Source organism: Myxocyprinus asiaticus, chromosome 20 (genome assembly GCF_019703515.2).
Source record: "Myxocyprinus asiaticus isolate MX2 ecotype Aquarium Trade chromosome 20, UBuf_Myxa_2, whole genome shotgun sequence".
NCBI lineage: Eukaryota > Metazoa > Chordata > Actinopteri > Cypriniformes > Catostomidae > Myxocyprinus > Myxocyprinus asiaticus.
The window spans coordinates 10,362,458-10,378,911 of NC_059363.1; the positions used below are offsets into that span (position 1 = coordinate 10,362,458).

Here is a 16,454-nt window from a genome sequence, read left to right on the forward strand (position 1 = left end):
TTTATGGATATTTTCAACCTTTCCCTCTCCTTGTCTGTGGTCCCCACATGCTTTAAAACGTCCACCATTGTGCCTGTACCAAAGCAATCCAAAATCACTTGCTTAAATGACTGGCGTCCTGTTGCTCTGACCCCCATCATCAGCAAATGCTTTGAGAGACTAATCAGAGATTACATCTGCTCTGCGCTGCCTCCATCACTGGACCTATTGCAGTTTGCTTACCGCAACAACCGCTCCACTGATGATGCCATTGCATCTACAATACACACTGCTCTCTCCCACCTGGAAAAAAGGAACACTTATGTGAGAATGCTGTTTGTAGACTACAGCTCAGCATTCAACACCATAGTGCCCTCCAAGCTTTATGTGAAACTCCAGGCTCTGGGCTTAAACAGCTCGCTGTGCAGCTGGATCCTGGACTTCCTGTCAAGCAGACACCAGGTGGTTAGAATGGGCAGCAACATCTCCTCATCACTGACCCTCAACACTGCAGCACTACAGGGCTGTGTTCTCAGCTCACTCCTGTATTCCCTGTACACACATGACTGTGTGGCAACACATAGCTCCAATGCCATCATTAAGTTTGCTGATGATACGACGGTGGTAGGTCTGATCACTGACAATAATGAAATGGCCTACAGAGAGGAAGTGCACACTCTGACACGCTGGTGTCAGGAGCACAACCTCTCCCTCAACATCAGCAAGACAAAGGAGTTTGTGGTGGACTTCAGGAGAAAAGACAAAGAACACAGTCTCATCACCATCAATGGAGCACCGGTGGAGAGAGTCAGCAGCTTCAAGTTCCTCGGTGTCCACATCACTGAGGAACTCACATGGTCCGTCCACACTTAGGCCGTTGTGAAGAAGGCTCATCAGCACCTCTTCTTCCTGAGACGGCTGAGGAAGTTTGGAATGAACCGCCACATCCTCACACGGTTCTACACCAGCACTGTAGAGAGCATCCTGACTGGCTGCATCACTGCCTGGTACGGCAATAGCACCGGCCACAACCGCAAAGCCCTGCAAAGGGTGGTGTGAACTGCCAGACACATCATCGGAGGTGAGCTTCCCTCCCTCCAGGACATATATACCAGGCGGTGTGTGAAAAAAGCTCAGAGGATCATCAGAGACTCCAGCCACCCAAGCCATGGGCTGCTCTCACTGCTACCATCAGGCAGGCGGTATCGCAGCATCAGGACCCGCACCAGCTGAATTCATGACAGCTTCTTCCCCCAAGCAATCAGACTTCTGAACTCTTTATCTCTCACGATCAATATACATCAGCACTGCACTTTATTAATCTTATTATCTCACACTGGACTGTCTTAAATTATATTCTCTCTTAACAACACACTGGCAACTGACTATCAACTGACAGCCTGAATGTCAATACAGTACAATACAACCTACTGTATATTTTATATGTACTATATATACTATTTGTATTGTATAATGTGTATTCTATATTGTGTGTATGTGTATTCTGTATTGTGTGTATTGTATACTGTAAAATAGTCTATATTGTGTGTATTGTATACTGAATATTGTATATTATTATTTGTATATTGTGTTGTGTGCAATTATGTGTATATTAGATATGTAAATTGTGATGTGTAAATCTGTTTATTGTAAATAGTATATCTCATCACTGTCATGACTGCTATGTTGCTCGGAACTGCACTCAAGATTTTCACCCACTATTGCACTTGTGTATATGGTTGTGACAATAAAAGTGATTTATTTATTTTTATTTATTTTATTTTTTTTTTTAAAGTATTTTACAAGGTTTTTATGGAGTTACAGGCATCTTCTAACAAATGGCTTTTATTTTCCCTATTGGTCTGTCTGTTAGAGCCTCCAGTAGGAATGTGAATCGTGAGGAATTGAACGATTCTGATTCCTTTTAACAATTCTGAGTCATTTGTTTGGGAATCAGACAATACTGGTTGCACTGCATGTTTCACGCTGCTGGTTAAAATAGCAGTATTTCAGTGCTGCATAGTACGGTAGTAGCAGGAAACACTGTCAGAGTATTTTAGTACGGGGTTGCATCAGCAGAAGAATTCACGTTCGAGAACCATATACAGAACTGAAAGTCAAGAAAATCCTTTGGTTCTCATATTTTTAAGGGTTACCAACCCTAGCCACCATTTAACAGTTATTCAGAAATGTGTTTTCCCTATTGAGCCATAGGCATTCTCTCGCCCAACCCACTGGCCTTTGCTCCTGGTCCCAATATATTGATGTGTATTCTGCTGAAACTTGGCAGCAGGGTGTCGCTTTGTTTGTTTCCCTCCTCCATGTGAACGTAAGGTATTGGTACATGATTGTTTGTTTATGACCGTGTGTAAATTTGTGTGTAATTACTGATTAAATATGTAGTCCTTCTGTGCAGTCATTTTCACAGAGTTACATTCAGTGTTTGTACATATTGCAAATCTCCAGTGATACCATGTTATTTGTAGTGAAATTCATGTTCTCGACTGGTGTCATTTGTTTTTATTAATGAAACATAAAATGCGTTACAGTTTTATATGAATGTGTCATTGTAAGCAGACACCATTGTGAATGCAAAGTATTTATGCAGCTGTATGGTGAAAGGCATGGTAGCAGTCGGCCTTTATGGAAGCTTTGTGTTGGGCTAATTTACATGCACAGATGGTAGATCTGATATTCTTTATCAGGACGTGCAGTGCTTTTGATATACAATGTGCATTTCCTTCTAATTCCTATTCCTGTAATGTATAAGAATGCTGTTATCCATAGAGATGCAATGGGTGTGTATATGTGTGTGAGAGAGAAAGAGGAAGAGAAAGAGAGTATGGGTGTATGAATGTGGTTTTGTCACATCCAGAAGAGTCTACACAGAAGAGCATTGTCATCAGTTTGCATGGAACAGCAGACACATACTATAATCTCAGATTTGCAGAGGTTATAGAGTGAAGCAACAGCTTGTTTTAAAGGGATAGTCAACCCAACAATGAAAATTTTGTCTTTATTTACTCCCTCATGCTGTTCTAGACCCCTGTGTTTCATTCTTCCATGAAACACAAACGGAGATGTTTAAGTCGAATGTTGGTCTCAGTGACCTTTCACTTTCACTGCATCTTTTTTTCCCCATACAATTAAAGTAAATTGTGACTGAGGTTCTCAATATGCCTAACTTATTGTGTTCCATGGAGAATAAAAAGTCAGATTTTGAACAACTTTTTACTTTTGGGTGAACTATCACTTTAAGAGCACATCCTGTCGAGAATCTCACGCTCTTCCTCACCGTTCGTGACTTTTGACTCCTGCAAATGTTCTTGTGAAAACACACCTCCTGTAACTCACACCTGCAGCTGTCATTCACGTTATAGGAAAACTCAGCCTAGGAGAGATGATAATTTTACTCTCTGTCTTCCCACCAATATGGTCTGCAGAGTTTAAAGGATAGATCATGGGAAAACAGTATTTTTCTTGCTGTATTGTACTATGTAGACATACTCTAATGCTCACAATGCATAAATCCTCATGGTTAAAACGTCACAGCCATGAGCATGTTAACATTTGACTGCCTATATTTATACATATCAGTACTTATTCTTTTGAGCAATATCACACAAGCAAGATCATAACACATCAAAAACATGTTCTGTTTGTGAACAGCCCCTTAAATTTTAAGTATCAAAAACAGCCTGTTTTTTTCTAAGGAAGAGAGAGAGGATGGAAAAAATTATTTAATCATGTAAAACTATATATTACGGTTAGAGTGCCAATCAAGGATTAATAGGTGCATTTCTTGTAGTGATTAATTAGATTTAATGGGTACGTTGTAGAGCTCACTCTGGAGTAATCCGAAGTTAATGCTCTGTTTTTGTTTAAAAGGACTGATCTGAAATCAGGGAAATAAAGGTCAGTAGCACAATGCCGTAGGAAAGGATTGAGAGTTCTCAAAGCAGATCAAGACATCAGTGCGATGAAAACACACTGTCGACCATTTGTTTCAACACTTGACTTCATTTAGCTTAGTAAGATGCCACTTTTAAATTGTGTAGCTGTATTAAAACTGTTGTTCATGTTATTTAAGAGTCTCTGAGATGTAGCAATTTTTAAGGTAGTGTCATCTCTTTTGTAACACATAATCAGGATGGACAGAGGACAGAAATACACCTCCTCATGGTTACAACCCCATTTTGACTTGTGAAGCAGAGAGGGAATCCTTTAGTGCATACAAATTTCTGACCTTGTTTTCCACCAATCATTTTTTAAAGAATGTCCCCCCTGTCTGTGAGTGTTGAGGTGTGGCAAAGAGTTTCTGTAAGGACAGCTACCTGTTAAAGAATTGAGACTCCCTTCTGTGAAAGAGGCAGGCAGACCAACAGGCAACTACATGTCTCGACTTAACTGTATGGGCAACTTCACGGCCAGTCATGTGACTTGCTTCTTACTGCATGTTGTTGTATTGAAGCCTCACAATTGGTGTCCCATCTGTTTCTTCTCTTTAGCACCTGGACTATTAAATCTACTGTACTGGTAAGTCTCTTTGCCTGCACTGCTTTGTGAGCTACAAGACTGATTTAATGCTAAAGATTCAAAACAGATTTCTTTAAATTTTGTATTTTGTTAAGTGTTTGTATGAACATTTTTAGACAGTGTTTGTCTTGTAAATGCATGTGGATTAACAATGTTGCAGTAGGAGTTTTGATTTTCATTTAGCCATGCCTCTTTAAGCAAAACATGACCTGACCTGACCTTTTTTATGCTGATTAAGCATATATTTATCTGAAGTTGATCTTTCAAATCTGTATTCTTTAAAAACTGAATAACGGATGAAAGAAAAGTTTCTGTTCGGTCATTTGGGTAGATTGCAAGCTTCATTTTAAAGAGCTGAGAAATAGACAAGAGTGAGAACATGTGTTCGATTCCTGCTTAGCATTGTTTATGTGGCCCCCAGGAGAAGTGCTCTTTCTGAGTTTTGTTTTGGAGCTGGACATTTGAATAAATACCTGTAAGTTAATGCTTAGCAACAGGTTTTGCTTTCTTTTGATTTGTGATTCACTCAGTACAGACTTCACACTTGTGTTCTGCATTTGAACTGCAGCTTTGTTATAAAGAAAAAAGATATGGTAGATATCAGTTTGTCAATTCTTTTGTCAGTTTGTTTACTTTCTAAAAAATGTCCTTATGCACATTTATCTTGAACTTGGTTGAGCAATGACATTTGTGCTGATGGTAAAGATTTGCATCTCACCCTTTGACCAATTTGATGTAGCACTTGAAAGAACATGATCAAACTTGCTTTGGAGGTGCTCTGAAGCTATTCATAAGTATTCATGTTCAAGTGCATTTTTTCTAATCTGCTAACACTCTGGGATTATCTTTTAACCTCCTCCCTCCAGTGCTGATAACATCCAAGCCGTGAAGTCTGAGGCTCCTTATGATTGTTGCTGCATATGTGTATGCAAATAAATTGTGAGCACTTTGCAGGTTGTATTGTAATCTTTTATTAGTTTCATATTCGTAACTATTTCAGTTGCACCATGAGGCATAGATTTTCAATGTGCCAAACCCTGTTGAACTAATAGAAAAGATTAAGCCACAATTCACCTTACAAACATGAGAAAGATTAACAAAGCCACAAGTCACCTTACAAACATGCTATCATACATAGTAAATAAATAGTAATTGTTTTATGAGAATGGAATGGGGTGGCCTGATCAATTCAAGGGCAAATTAGCCTGTCATATTTGTTACATTTTTAAATCTGGTCTTTAATTTCAACCCCTAAAAATGGGTTAACGTGGTTAATTGACACAAAAGACTTGTTTTAAATCATGTTTTAAGCTGGTATGTTTAAAACTATCTTAAACAGCATTTTGCTAATTCTTTTATAAGCATGCAGTTTATAAGCTCATACTACTTGAGAGACAACATGGAATATTTGTAGTTTTAAAAATTAGTCATGCCACAGGACCATTTTAAATGAAATATTGAAGGCAAAAGGGGAATTAAACATGGTAAAATGTAGAAATAGTTAAAATATAGGCCTATACTTTCCCATTAAACTTAAACACTTGATGTTGAGTAAAAAAGCAAACAAACAATCAGTGTACATGTTATGTGTTTACTACCAATGTATGTGTCAAAGTCCAGTGTTCATATGTATGCTCTCAAGGTATAGCACAGTCATGCCAGTTTTCAGTATGTTAGGCAGACAGTTCACTGAGCGCTTTGTTGTATTGGCAGTGAAAGTAGGTCTGAGGTGGGGAATGCTGGTGCCTAGCAACAGGTAAAGACTGTCTCTCTAATTTGGCTGAAGAGAGTTGGAACAAACAAGAGTTTCGGCTTGGTTTCAAACTACTTTGAGAGAAAAAGGATTAATTAAAGAATTAAATATAGTTATGCGATTATTCTAATTTTTGCTTATATCAGTCTCAGGCACATTCAGAAATACTACAAATCTGAATTACAACTCAATAGTAGTGAAGTGCATTTTTTTGTGTGCACTGATAAAGGTCTTCCTTTGAAATAATAAGTGTATTTTGGCTTAGAATATATGTAGCCACTGTCTTTTGTTGACCAGTGACTAAAAGGAAACTGATTAGTCAGCTCTCCTATTGTTCCTGAAACTAGATCCTATCTGTCCAAGTGCAAATATTACATAACTTTCAGAGTGAAAAATTTACATCAATGTGGTCACACCTCTTCTTGTTAGACAATGTGTCTATAATTTAATTAATGCATTAATGTCTTATTTTAAGACATGGGAAGATTGCATATATAAAGTATGTATACCTACGAAATGTGGTTGAATGTCTTTCAACCATTTCATCATTTGTACAGCTCCATAGTCCAACCATTGTGACTCCCATTAAAATTATTTTAGATATAAATAAACTCACAAGACACTGAGAAGACCAAGGAGGTCTCCCATTCTTTTGTTTATAAGATTACATGGTGGTTTACAGTAATATTACATCTACAATATCTCTAAACTGAACAACACTCTGCCTTGCTGATAATTTCACAGAGGAAATGCTTCTTTTATGAAAGTGAAATGTAGGAGAGCTCAGGTTTCGTAATTTCATCTGAAAATATTGATAAAACCCTGACTTTATTTTGTCTTTGATAGATTCCTCTGTGTGCCAAGAGGATGAAGAAATGAACATGGATTCTTTCAGCTGGACAACCAACAACCAACACACTAACAGCCAATCGAATGTCTCATCCAACCGCTTTGCTAGCTGGGTTACTTTTGATGATGATGCGGACAATGTTTTCCAGCCTCCAGGGAGGCCATCTAAAATAAAACTAGACAACCTGAACAATTCTCCACTTCAGGATGCCAACAGCAACCTCATTGCCTCTTCCTTTTGCAACCAGGTGACCGAGAGACACATCCTGGACTTGACCCCAGATGGCACCAGTTCCATTTTTGCCTTTGAAAGCACACTGAACAACAGCATCCCTTACAACAAGAGGAACCCATTCCTGGATGTTGAATTCTCCAACCTTCAACCATCCCCTATTAACCCTTTTAGTGCCTACTTTGACAAAACAGAGGTGAAAACGTCTCAAAACATTGGCCTGTGCCCGGAGACACCTGATTTCTCAAATGTCAGTTCACCGTTCTTTGGGTATCAAGATGCTGACATCAAAAGGGAATCTATAGTCCTTTTTTCAGCAAAGAAGGACTCTGGGAGTGGAAATGAAACTGTCCCATCAGGCCCTCCTGAAGATGGTCTGGATCAGCTCAGGAAAATACACATCTCTGACCCTGACCGTGATGGTAGTCCTACCCTACCAGACGATTCTGTGGATGCAGAAGATTCTGATGAATCTGCCTATAAACCAGATCACATGACTCCTCTGGAAGGGTGGCCTATGCTGCTACGCATCCCTGAGAAGAAAAACATCATGTCCTCACGTCACTGGGGACCAATTTTTGTAAGGTTGACAAACAGCGGCCAGCTGCAGCTCTTCTATGAAAAAGGGCTTGACAAGCCCTTCAGAGAGTTCCAGCTGAACTCCCAGCATGAGATATCTGAACCCAAACTCCAGAACTACGATGAGAATGGCCGCGTACATACTGTCAGTATAGACCATGTGGTTTACAAGGAGAAGAGGAAGATCCAGCCCAAGGTTACGGTAGTTCATATGCCTGTGAAAGAGCAAGTGGTAAAGCTTGGGACCACAAACTACCAGGACTTCTTGAGCTTTCGTCATACCCTGCAGGAGACCCTTGTGGGTCTCTCTGGAGATAAAGAAGGCCTCAGCTGGCCTGCAGCTTACACAGAGGAGGAGATCTATGTGGAGGTGAGAGATAACTTCTTTGGAATTCTCTCCAAGGGGGACTGTCGTATCTTGGAGCAGTTGGTTTTGACCCGAGTAAACATGCTAGCCTTTTTGAAAGGCTCTCCACCTTGCAGTATTGGCCTCAATGATGTCCAAGTCAAAGGTAAAGAAGTGGTTTCTCGGCATGACATAATCCCCAACACAACGTCACGTTGGATTCGCCTACGCGACTGTCGACTGCATGAGTGTGCAGATCACTCAGAATTTGCAGAGTCTGGAGCCATTACTTTTAGCCCACCGGTTGGTCGTCGCTTTGAACTGCTACGTTTTCACACAACGTTCGCAGAAAAAACACTTCCCTTCACTCTGAGAACAGTTGCTAGCGTCAAGGGCGCAGAAGTGGAGGTGCAGTCCTGGCTGGTGATGTCAACAGGTTTCACATCCAATCGGGATCCTTTGACGTTGATACCATGTGAGAATGTTGCAATCCGTTACCCCATACCTGAAATTTGGGCGAAGAACTTTAGGCGCGAGAGTGTGACGGGTGAGAAGTCCCTTAAGGCTCGCTTCAATAAAGGAGCCAGCTTCGGTTCAACCAGCATGTCAGGGTCAGAACCAGCCATGAGGGTTACGCTTGGCACTGCAAAATACGAACAGGCCTTTAAGTCTGTCGTGTGGAGGATTAGTCGGCTGCCAGACAAGAACTCAGGTGGGACACAATTGCTTTTGTATGAATTTGAAGCATTTGTGTCAAATGGTGTGACAGCAGGAATTAAGCAGGTATTTGGTGACTTTTAACCAAATGCCCTCTCTCCAAAACCCTGCTCTCAAAGACATGTCAGCAAACCCAAACTTGGAAAATGATTCATAAGCAGAGAGCATTTCACGTTTGCTAGATTTCTGATAAAAAATGCGGATACGTATGCAAGGCATATGAGGTATCATTTGAAAGCTTAGAATCAGAACTTTTGCATTTATGTTACATAAAATGACAAAATAAGGCCTGAAATCATCTGTTGCAAATTAGTGCCCCCTAGAGGTAATGAGGTAGAAATATGAATATAAAAGTATTTCACATAGCACTTAAATAGACAAGTCATTTATCGAGCAAAAGCTCTCATTGTCAGGAATGTGACTATACACTACAGTTTATTTTGTTGCACAAATACCACAGTTTGAAAGATTTTCAAAAGAATCACTAAGTGAAATGTGATTTCTGTAAAACGTCAAACACACACGCCTCTTTTATGCGCCATTTGCTGCTGTAAACCCCAAGTAGCCAAACACTTTATATATCCTTTTACCTTAGGCAGTTATCTAAAAAAATAAAAAAATAAATAAATAAAAAAAATAGCCATTTTTACATGTCTGTTATCTTGCTTGGCTGACTAATCCAATGTTATATCTTAGATGTCCAGAACAAAATATGCCATCCAGCAGGAGAAGCATGCTAAACAAATTGCCAGAAAATATTTTATTTACTATTGATGATAAAATGCTATATATCATTGCAAAGGGGAGGATCTCATCTTTCTAATGACACTAGATTTAGCTAGATTTAGCTTCTAGTCCACTCAGAGGCTAAGATATTCAATGAAACAATGAACTGAAAATTAAAGCCCTGAGGGCTGAAATACATTAGAGCGCCACCTACATTTAGATCTTTATATGAGATGTGATGGAATGTGATATAGGAAAATGTCTCTTTCCTAGTTTTTGCTGCTTACATCATTTACTCACCCTCATGTCATCTCTGATGTGTATGACATTCTTCTGCAGAACAAAACTTTAAGAAAACATATCTCAGCTCTGTTGGTCCTTACAATGCAAGTGAATGGTGACCAGACTGTTGAAGCTCCAAAAATCACATAAAGGCCAGATAAAAGTAATCCATAAGAATCCAGTGGTTTATTCCATATCTTCAGAAGCGTGATAGGTGTGGGTGAGAAACAGATCAATATTTAAGCCCTTTTTTAAAAAACAATTTTAACCATAAATCTCCACTCTTTCACTTTCAAAATGTAAAAGAATGTCTTGCATAACATCACATGTGTGCTGGTGAGATGTCAGCTGAATCTGCTTTCCCTGTAGTCACTGACGCAGTTGTAGGTTAAGATGGAAAAAAGGAGACGAGCAGATCAAAAGTGCTTCTTGTCATGTTGTACTTTAACACACTATCATGGTGTAAGCAGAAAGCATAATGTTAATTTATAGAGAAACGCTCCAACACTGATTACATTGAGCATGCTTCATGTTCATCTGTGCCTTTCTTCTTCTGTGACGTTGACAAAACATGACATGCTAGCATCTTCTAGTGGCGGATGACTGTATAGACCGACTTATCAATGTCTGCTGGTATGGATACTGAATGCATTTGTCCTGAAATTAATCAATGAACTATAAGCTTAATCGATCAAATCATTAATCGATTATTGATTCATAATTAACATCCCTACTATCAAGTAATATCAAACTGACCTGTTTCTTCACCATTACTTACAAAATCTTTTATGCAAGAGCAGAGCTGTTATTTGTCACCCATGACTTGGAAATTAAAGGAATATTCTGGGTTCAATACAAGTTAAATTCAGTTGACAGCATTTTTGGCATAATGTTGATTACCACAAAAATTTATTTCGACTTGTCCCTCCTTTTCTTTAAAAAAGCAAAAATCGAGGTTACAGTGAGGTAAGTGAAAGGGTCCAATTTTTGGGGATTTTAAAGGAAGAAATGTGAAGCTAATAATTTTATAAAACACTTACATTCATTCTTCTGCCAAAACTCATGTATTATTTGAGCTGTAAAGTTGTTTGAATTGTAATTTTTACAATCGTTTTAGAGTTTGCTTATATTACATTGCATGGCAACGAAGTTGTATAATTAACTATAATTTTAAACAGAAAAGGAAGAGATTTTATCGCACTAAAATCATGTTAACACACATATTGCTTACGTCATGTGGCTGTACTTTTGAAACAGTGAGTACTGTAATGTTTATGGATTGGCCCCATTCACTTCCATTGTAAGTGTCTTACTGTAACCCGGATTTTTGCTTTTTTTTTTTTTTTTAAAGAAATTAACATTATGCCACAAATGCTGTCAATTGAGCTTAACTTGTATTAAATCATTCTAGCCTGGACTTTCTCTCAGTGTCACTGTATTATGATTTTACTATTGCTCGAAGTGAAAAGTTCTGCAATAATGTCAGTATTTAAAAAAATTGGCTAGTATTTTAGCGCTTTCCCTCTATTGCCATGATTAGTATGGGTAGTATCTTAGAGATTTTTACGGTGAGTACAAAAGGATGTTTTTTGGCGTTGTTAAAGTAATCCTCACAAGAAAATAAGCCCTGCCTCTTAATGCAGTATTGACTCTCAAAGCAAGTGCAGTGGTGTGAAAATAATCTTTTATCCTGTTTGTTGATTTTCTGGTGTCACAGCATTAGGTTTCATGTGGCCTCTGCTGGTAATTTGCTGTCAATGGCCAATGGCTTTATGCTTTTCAATAGTACATCAGCAGAGATCCCCTCCATCTTCATGAGTCTGATTGGTTAGACAGAGCTCTGTCTAATCTATTAGTTCACAGGCTCAGTGTCTGATATCTCCTGAGCTTTATAGCTCAGTAAAATTAGCTTTTACTTTGTTCTCTTTCTCTTTCAGTCAAATTGTGTCTATTTAATGTTCACTTGTTTAACTCATTTTTTTTTCTTATTATTTGTTATGATTGTAATTTGCTAAAAGTCTTTTATAGTATGTTGCATTACATCTTCAGTAACGCTCACTTTTCTGAAGTGATGGTTAAAACTGTATTGTGTCATTTCTGCACCAATGTCAGCAGCCTTAAACTAATGTTTAGTTTCCCAGACACTCCCCTTTACACATTAAACTGGGAAAAGAGAAAGTATTTTACCGAGAAAAAAAAAAATTACACATCAGCTTTAAGGGGAACTGAAGCCAGTTCTATGCCACCTATTTATTATACATGTCTACACATTTCAGTTCAGATCTAACATTTCAGTTGGAGGGAAGACTTATTTAAAAAAAAAAAAAATCTAGTAATTTGCATGAATTAATTATTTGCATTAATATTGCATACCTTACATTAATAAGGTTCTGGATGGTCTTTTCTCTAGGGCTGGGGCATCCTCATACCTTCTTCTGTCATTTGGAGCTGGGCTCAGACTGGGAGGTGCCTCCTAAGTTTCAATGCCAGGTGGAGGTGGAGTTTGATATGCCCTCTGCCTCTGCATCCAAAGCCACTGTGCGCTCTCTGTCTGTAGGGGACAGAACTGACTTGAAGAAATGGATCACCTACAAATCACATTACTCCTATCAGGTATGCCGGGCGTGTGTATGTGCATGTTAACACAGTACTCAAAGCTATGTTTATACAATCTGTTGTGGCCCTGTATAATTACACAATGTTTTTAAAATACAATGACCAAACCCTTCAAAATTACACTTTTGAAAGCAGGGATGTACAAAACTACATATTTGCAAGATCGACAAGTTGTTTGGTTGTCTGAAAGACTAGTGGAATAATCAGCCTGATCTAATGAAATTTACATGAACATGACAGTAAAAAAATGTACATGCTGTAAACACATTTGGCTGCAGTTTTCAAGTCAAATGTCCAGCTGGGAGCACCAAAAGTGAGTAAAATGGTGTTGTATTCAGGCGAGGTTTTAAGGTGAATTTTAGATGGTTGTTTTAAGTATTAAAACATACCTCCCTAACCTAAAACCTTTGCCTGAACCTAACCAATAGTGTTTTCAAATATAAATGAGATGTTAAAAAAGACATTTATACCTAATCAATGCCTAAACCTAACCAGTAGTGTTTTAAAATGCAGAAGCAAAATGTGTTCATGGCTGGTTTTGAACCACAGTCCTCCAATTCTTAAGTCCAACACCCTATCAGGTGAGCTATCACGCAAGCTGTACCTATATATTGAAATTAGTGTGTATATGTAGGTGGGTCTGTAATACAAGCATTAAAATGTATTATAATGTGTGTGGATATCATAAAATAGCAGTGTCTGAGTTATAGAGAGAAAAATAACTATGTATAAAGTCATAATCAGCCATTAAAAATCATGATTTGAGTGAAAGTGAATAAAATACACGGTTGTTGTAGCGCCTCTAGTGTTCATTTCACCTGGAAACTGCAGGGACACGTATAAATAGTTTTGCAAAAATGTATATAGAGTCACGTTTTCACTATGAGACCAGGTTGGGAATAACTGGTCTTGAGGAAGCCCTGAATAACTAGGCCAGTTTAGGATTCACCTGATCCCATTTCTGTTTTTGATTCGTTCAAAAACAGCTAGGCGGAGAACTCCAGAATTTAACGGAATGCAGAGTTCTTGAGACACCTTTTTAAAAGTTGGACTATTTTATCTTGACACGCTACACTCATGCAAGATACAACTCAAAGGCCAAAAACATACATCTGCATGTGTATGGCTGGTAGTTGCTGTGCTTTAGAGGTGATGAATGTAAAGATACAACTTTTCTGAGAAGGTTTTATTGTGCAAACTTTCTAACAGCATGATAATTAAAGCACTGCCACTAAAAAGTTCAAATTAAAAAAGGCAACCACTGGGGTGTATTTGTGTCGGGTGGGGGTGTTTGGGGGAAGGGTTTAATTGTACATAATTTGATTCCGCATTTTCTGCGATGTTTATTTAATTTGTTGAATGGAATCAATAAAAATTGTTAATATAAAAAAATTTAAAAAGGCAAAATAACATATGTGACCAAATTACATGCAACACAACTAAAAAATTTATTTTATTAGCCACTGGCTAGTAAATGTTCTGATTTCACTTACTAGTGATTAAGTTGTGTTGTGACAAAGATGCAATTTAGCACTGTGATCCAACACTCTGTGTTGTCTTGCGTGCGCGTGCGCTTTAAAGGAAATTTACCTTTCTTTGGCTGCAGTGTCCAGGAGTTGTCACTGATGTCACTATTTACTTTGCTCTACTCAAGGTCAACTCTGATTTGGTTAAGCTTTTCCACTGACTGTTTTCACAACATACTCTGTTTTACAGCATGTCTCTACAGACCAGTGTAGTGTAGCCGAGAGCTTGCAGATTTGAATTTAAGAGCTTATACAATACATATTTGTACACATAAGATAATACACATAATGAGAATAAAAGTTTGATTTGACTTGTTCCATGTAATGTGTCCAAAGAAGAGATCCACACACACTATTTTCATCACGATCACGATATCATGATTAAATTTCGATTTCGCTTTTAATTTCAATTAATTTGGGTGTATTTCAGTTATAATGTCCATTTTCCTTACATACAGTATGAAAGAAATTCTCTTTCAGCTAATGCTGTTATTCATTATACAGGGGACCTTCTAACTTGTTAAATTATGGACATATACATTTACAAATGTTATTTTATCATTAGTTTTTCATCATTTTGGTGACATTTTAGCACATTGTCGATTTTTTTTTTAAAACATAGTCCACATATTACATCAATAAATATGATGTATTGAAATTCCATATATTATATTGCATATATATATATATATATATATATATATATATATATATATATATATATATATATATATACAGTATATTGTAACATGTTTGTTGTTTACATGCCTAATTTGTACTATTTACCAGTATTTACTTAGATATGTAGAACAAGTGCTAAAACGGTACCATCTCTTTAAGACCTGTGGCGGGGAATTTGACAATAGTGTTTGTTTGGTCGAATGGTTTCTTTGCAGCATTCAAGCTATGTGTGATTAGAAGTAAATGTTTCTTTTGTTGTTTTTGATAAATAACTGACTGTAGAGAACAAAAAGGATGTTAAAAGAGACATTATTATTATCTTTGGACTCACATTACATAGAAAGAGTCCAAGTTTTTACTCTCAGCACGCAGTGAAAAGATCTCGGTGCTGCGCTGCTTCACCACTACACCACTCAAACACTGGTGAGTGATATTCAAAAAATGTAACAGCCAGTGGCTAATCACAGAATTGTTTTTGTAGCATTTGGGAAGTATTTACGTACATACTGTATGATTGTAGGGGATTACAGATAGAAAGAAAGAGTGATCTTGGCATTTTAGGAATTGAAATTGGGATCGTACAAATGAAGATTAAGTAGAAAATCAATATTTTTTGCCCGACCCTAGATCCAAACACGTGAGAGAGGTTCAGCACTGATTTACTGAATAAACTCCTAGTGAATTTGTTAGGAATAAAAGATGTGCATCAAAAAGGTCATGTGACTGAAAAACTAGTTTGTTACTGGACTAACCAGCGGACCAATAATTGCATCTGAAATATTGCTCTGGTCATCCTGAAATAACGGTGTCTAGAAAATCCAAAACCTACAAAGAGTTTGCAGAGAAAACAAGTCAAAAACAAACTTGAACTGTACGAAAGAGAAGGTATATTGACACTTTTGAAAAATATCGTATAGATCCGCACGGTATAGTCATAAGGATGGATGAACGCACATATATAGCACACCCAGAAGTGTGTGACGCGCTGTCGCTCCCAAACATGAGAAAGTTCTTTATGGTGTTTTGTCTGCATGCTCTAAACCGGCAGTATTTTATTAATAAAACTCTCACAGTGGCTACAATTTCAATGGAAGTGACGATTTCATCCTTTTGAACACCCTTGGATGGAAACACGTCTTTATTCCTACATTGTTTTTGAGATAATATGTTTTTTTTGCATAAATTAAATTCGCAACTTTGATGGAAACATAGCTTGTGATGCCAAAGTAAGTCACTGGTGATGCTCGCTGAACTGACGGTATTCTTAAGACATGACAATTTTAGTGCATGTTCTACATATCAATGTAAACTCAATGTAAATACTTGTTAATAGTACAAATGATGCATTTAAACAGCAAACATGTAACAAAATGTTAATTACTGTGTAAATCTATACATATTTAGAGGGGTATCATACATTATGAAATATTTGAATTTCAACAAACACTGAAAATTTAATAATTTAACAAGAAGGCTCTTGCAGCATTAATGCAGGGGTTTAGTGAAACCAATGCAAAGCCCCGCCCAATGAACTACTGGTCAAAAGTTTAGGGTCACTTACTCATTCTTTATTATTATTATTATTTTTCACATTTAAGGATAATAGTAAAGTCATCAAAACTGTGGAAGAAC

The 16,454-nt window shown here is 37.7% G+C and overlaps 1 protein-coding gene across 5 annotated transcripts in view; it reads left to right on the forward strand.

Annotated features, from left to right (window-relative positions):
• LOC127411482 (stonin-2-like) overlaps positions 1-16,454 on the forward strand; it is a 53,627-nt gene that overhangs the window by 32,782 nt on the left and 4,391 nt on the right. For 2 of the 5 annotated variants that reach the window (XM_051647083.1, XM_051647084.1), the window contains 2 exons: positions 7,115-8,986; positions 12,410-12,612. In XM_051647083.1, coding sequence (XP_051503043.1) covers positions 7,115-8,986; positions 12,410-12,612 — 2,075 coding nt within the window. Of the gene's footprint in view, positions 1-1,729; positions 2,314-4,324; positions 4,516-7,114; positions 8,987-12,409; positions 12,613-16,454 lie in introns of those variants that run through there. The other 3 variants (XM_051647085.1, XM_051647087.1, XM_051647086.1) reach the window with 3 other exon arrangements.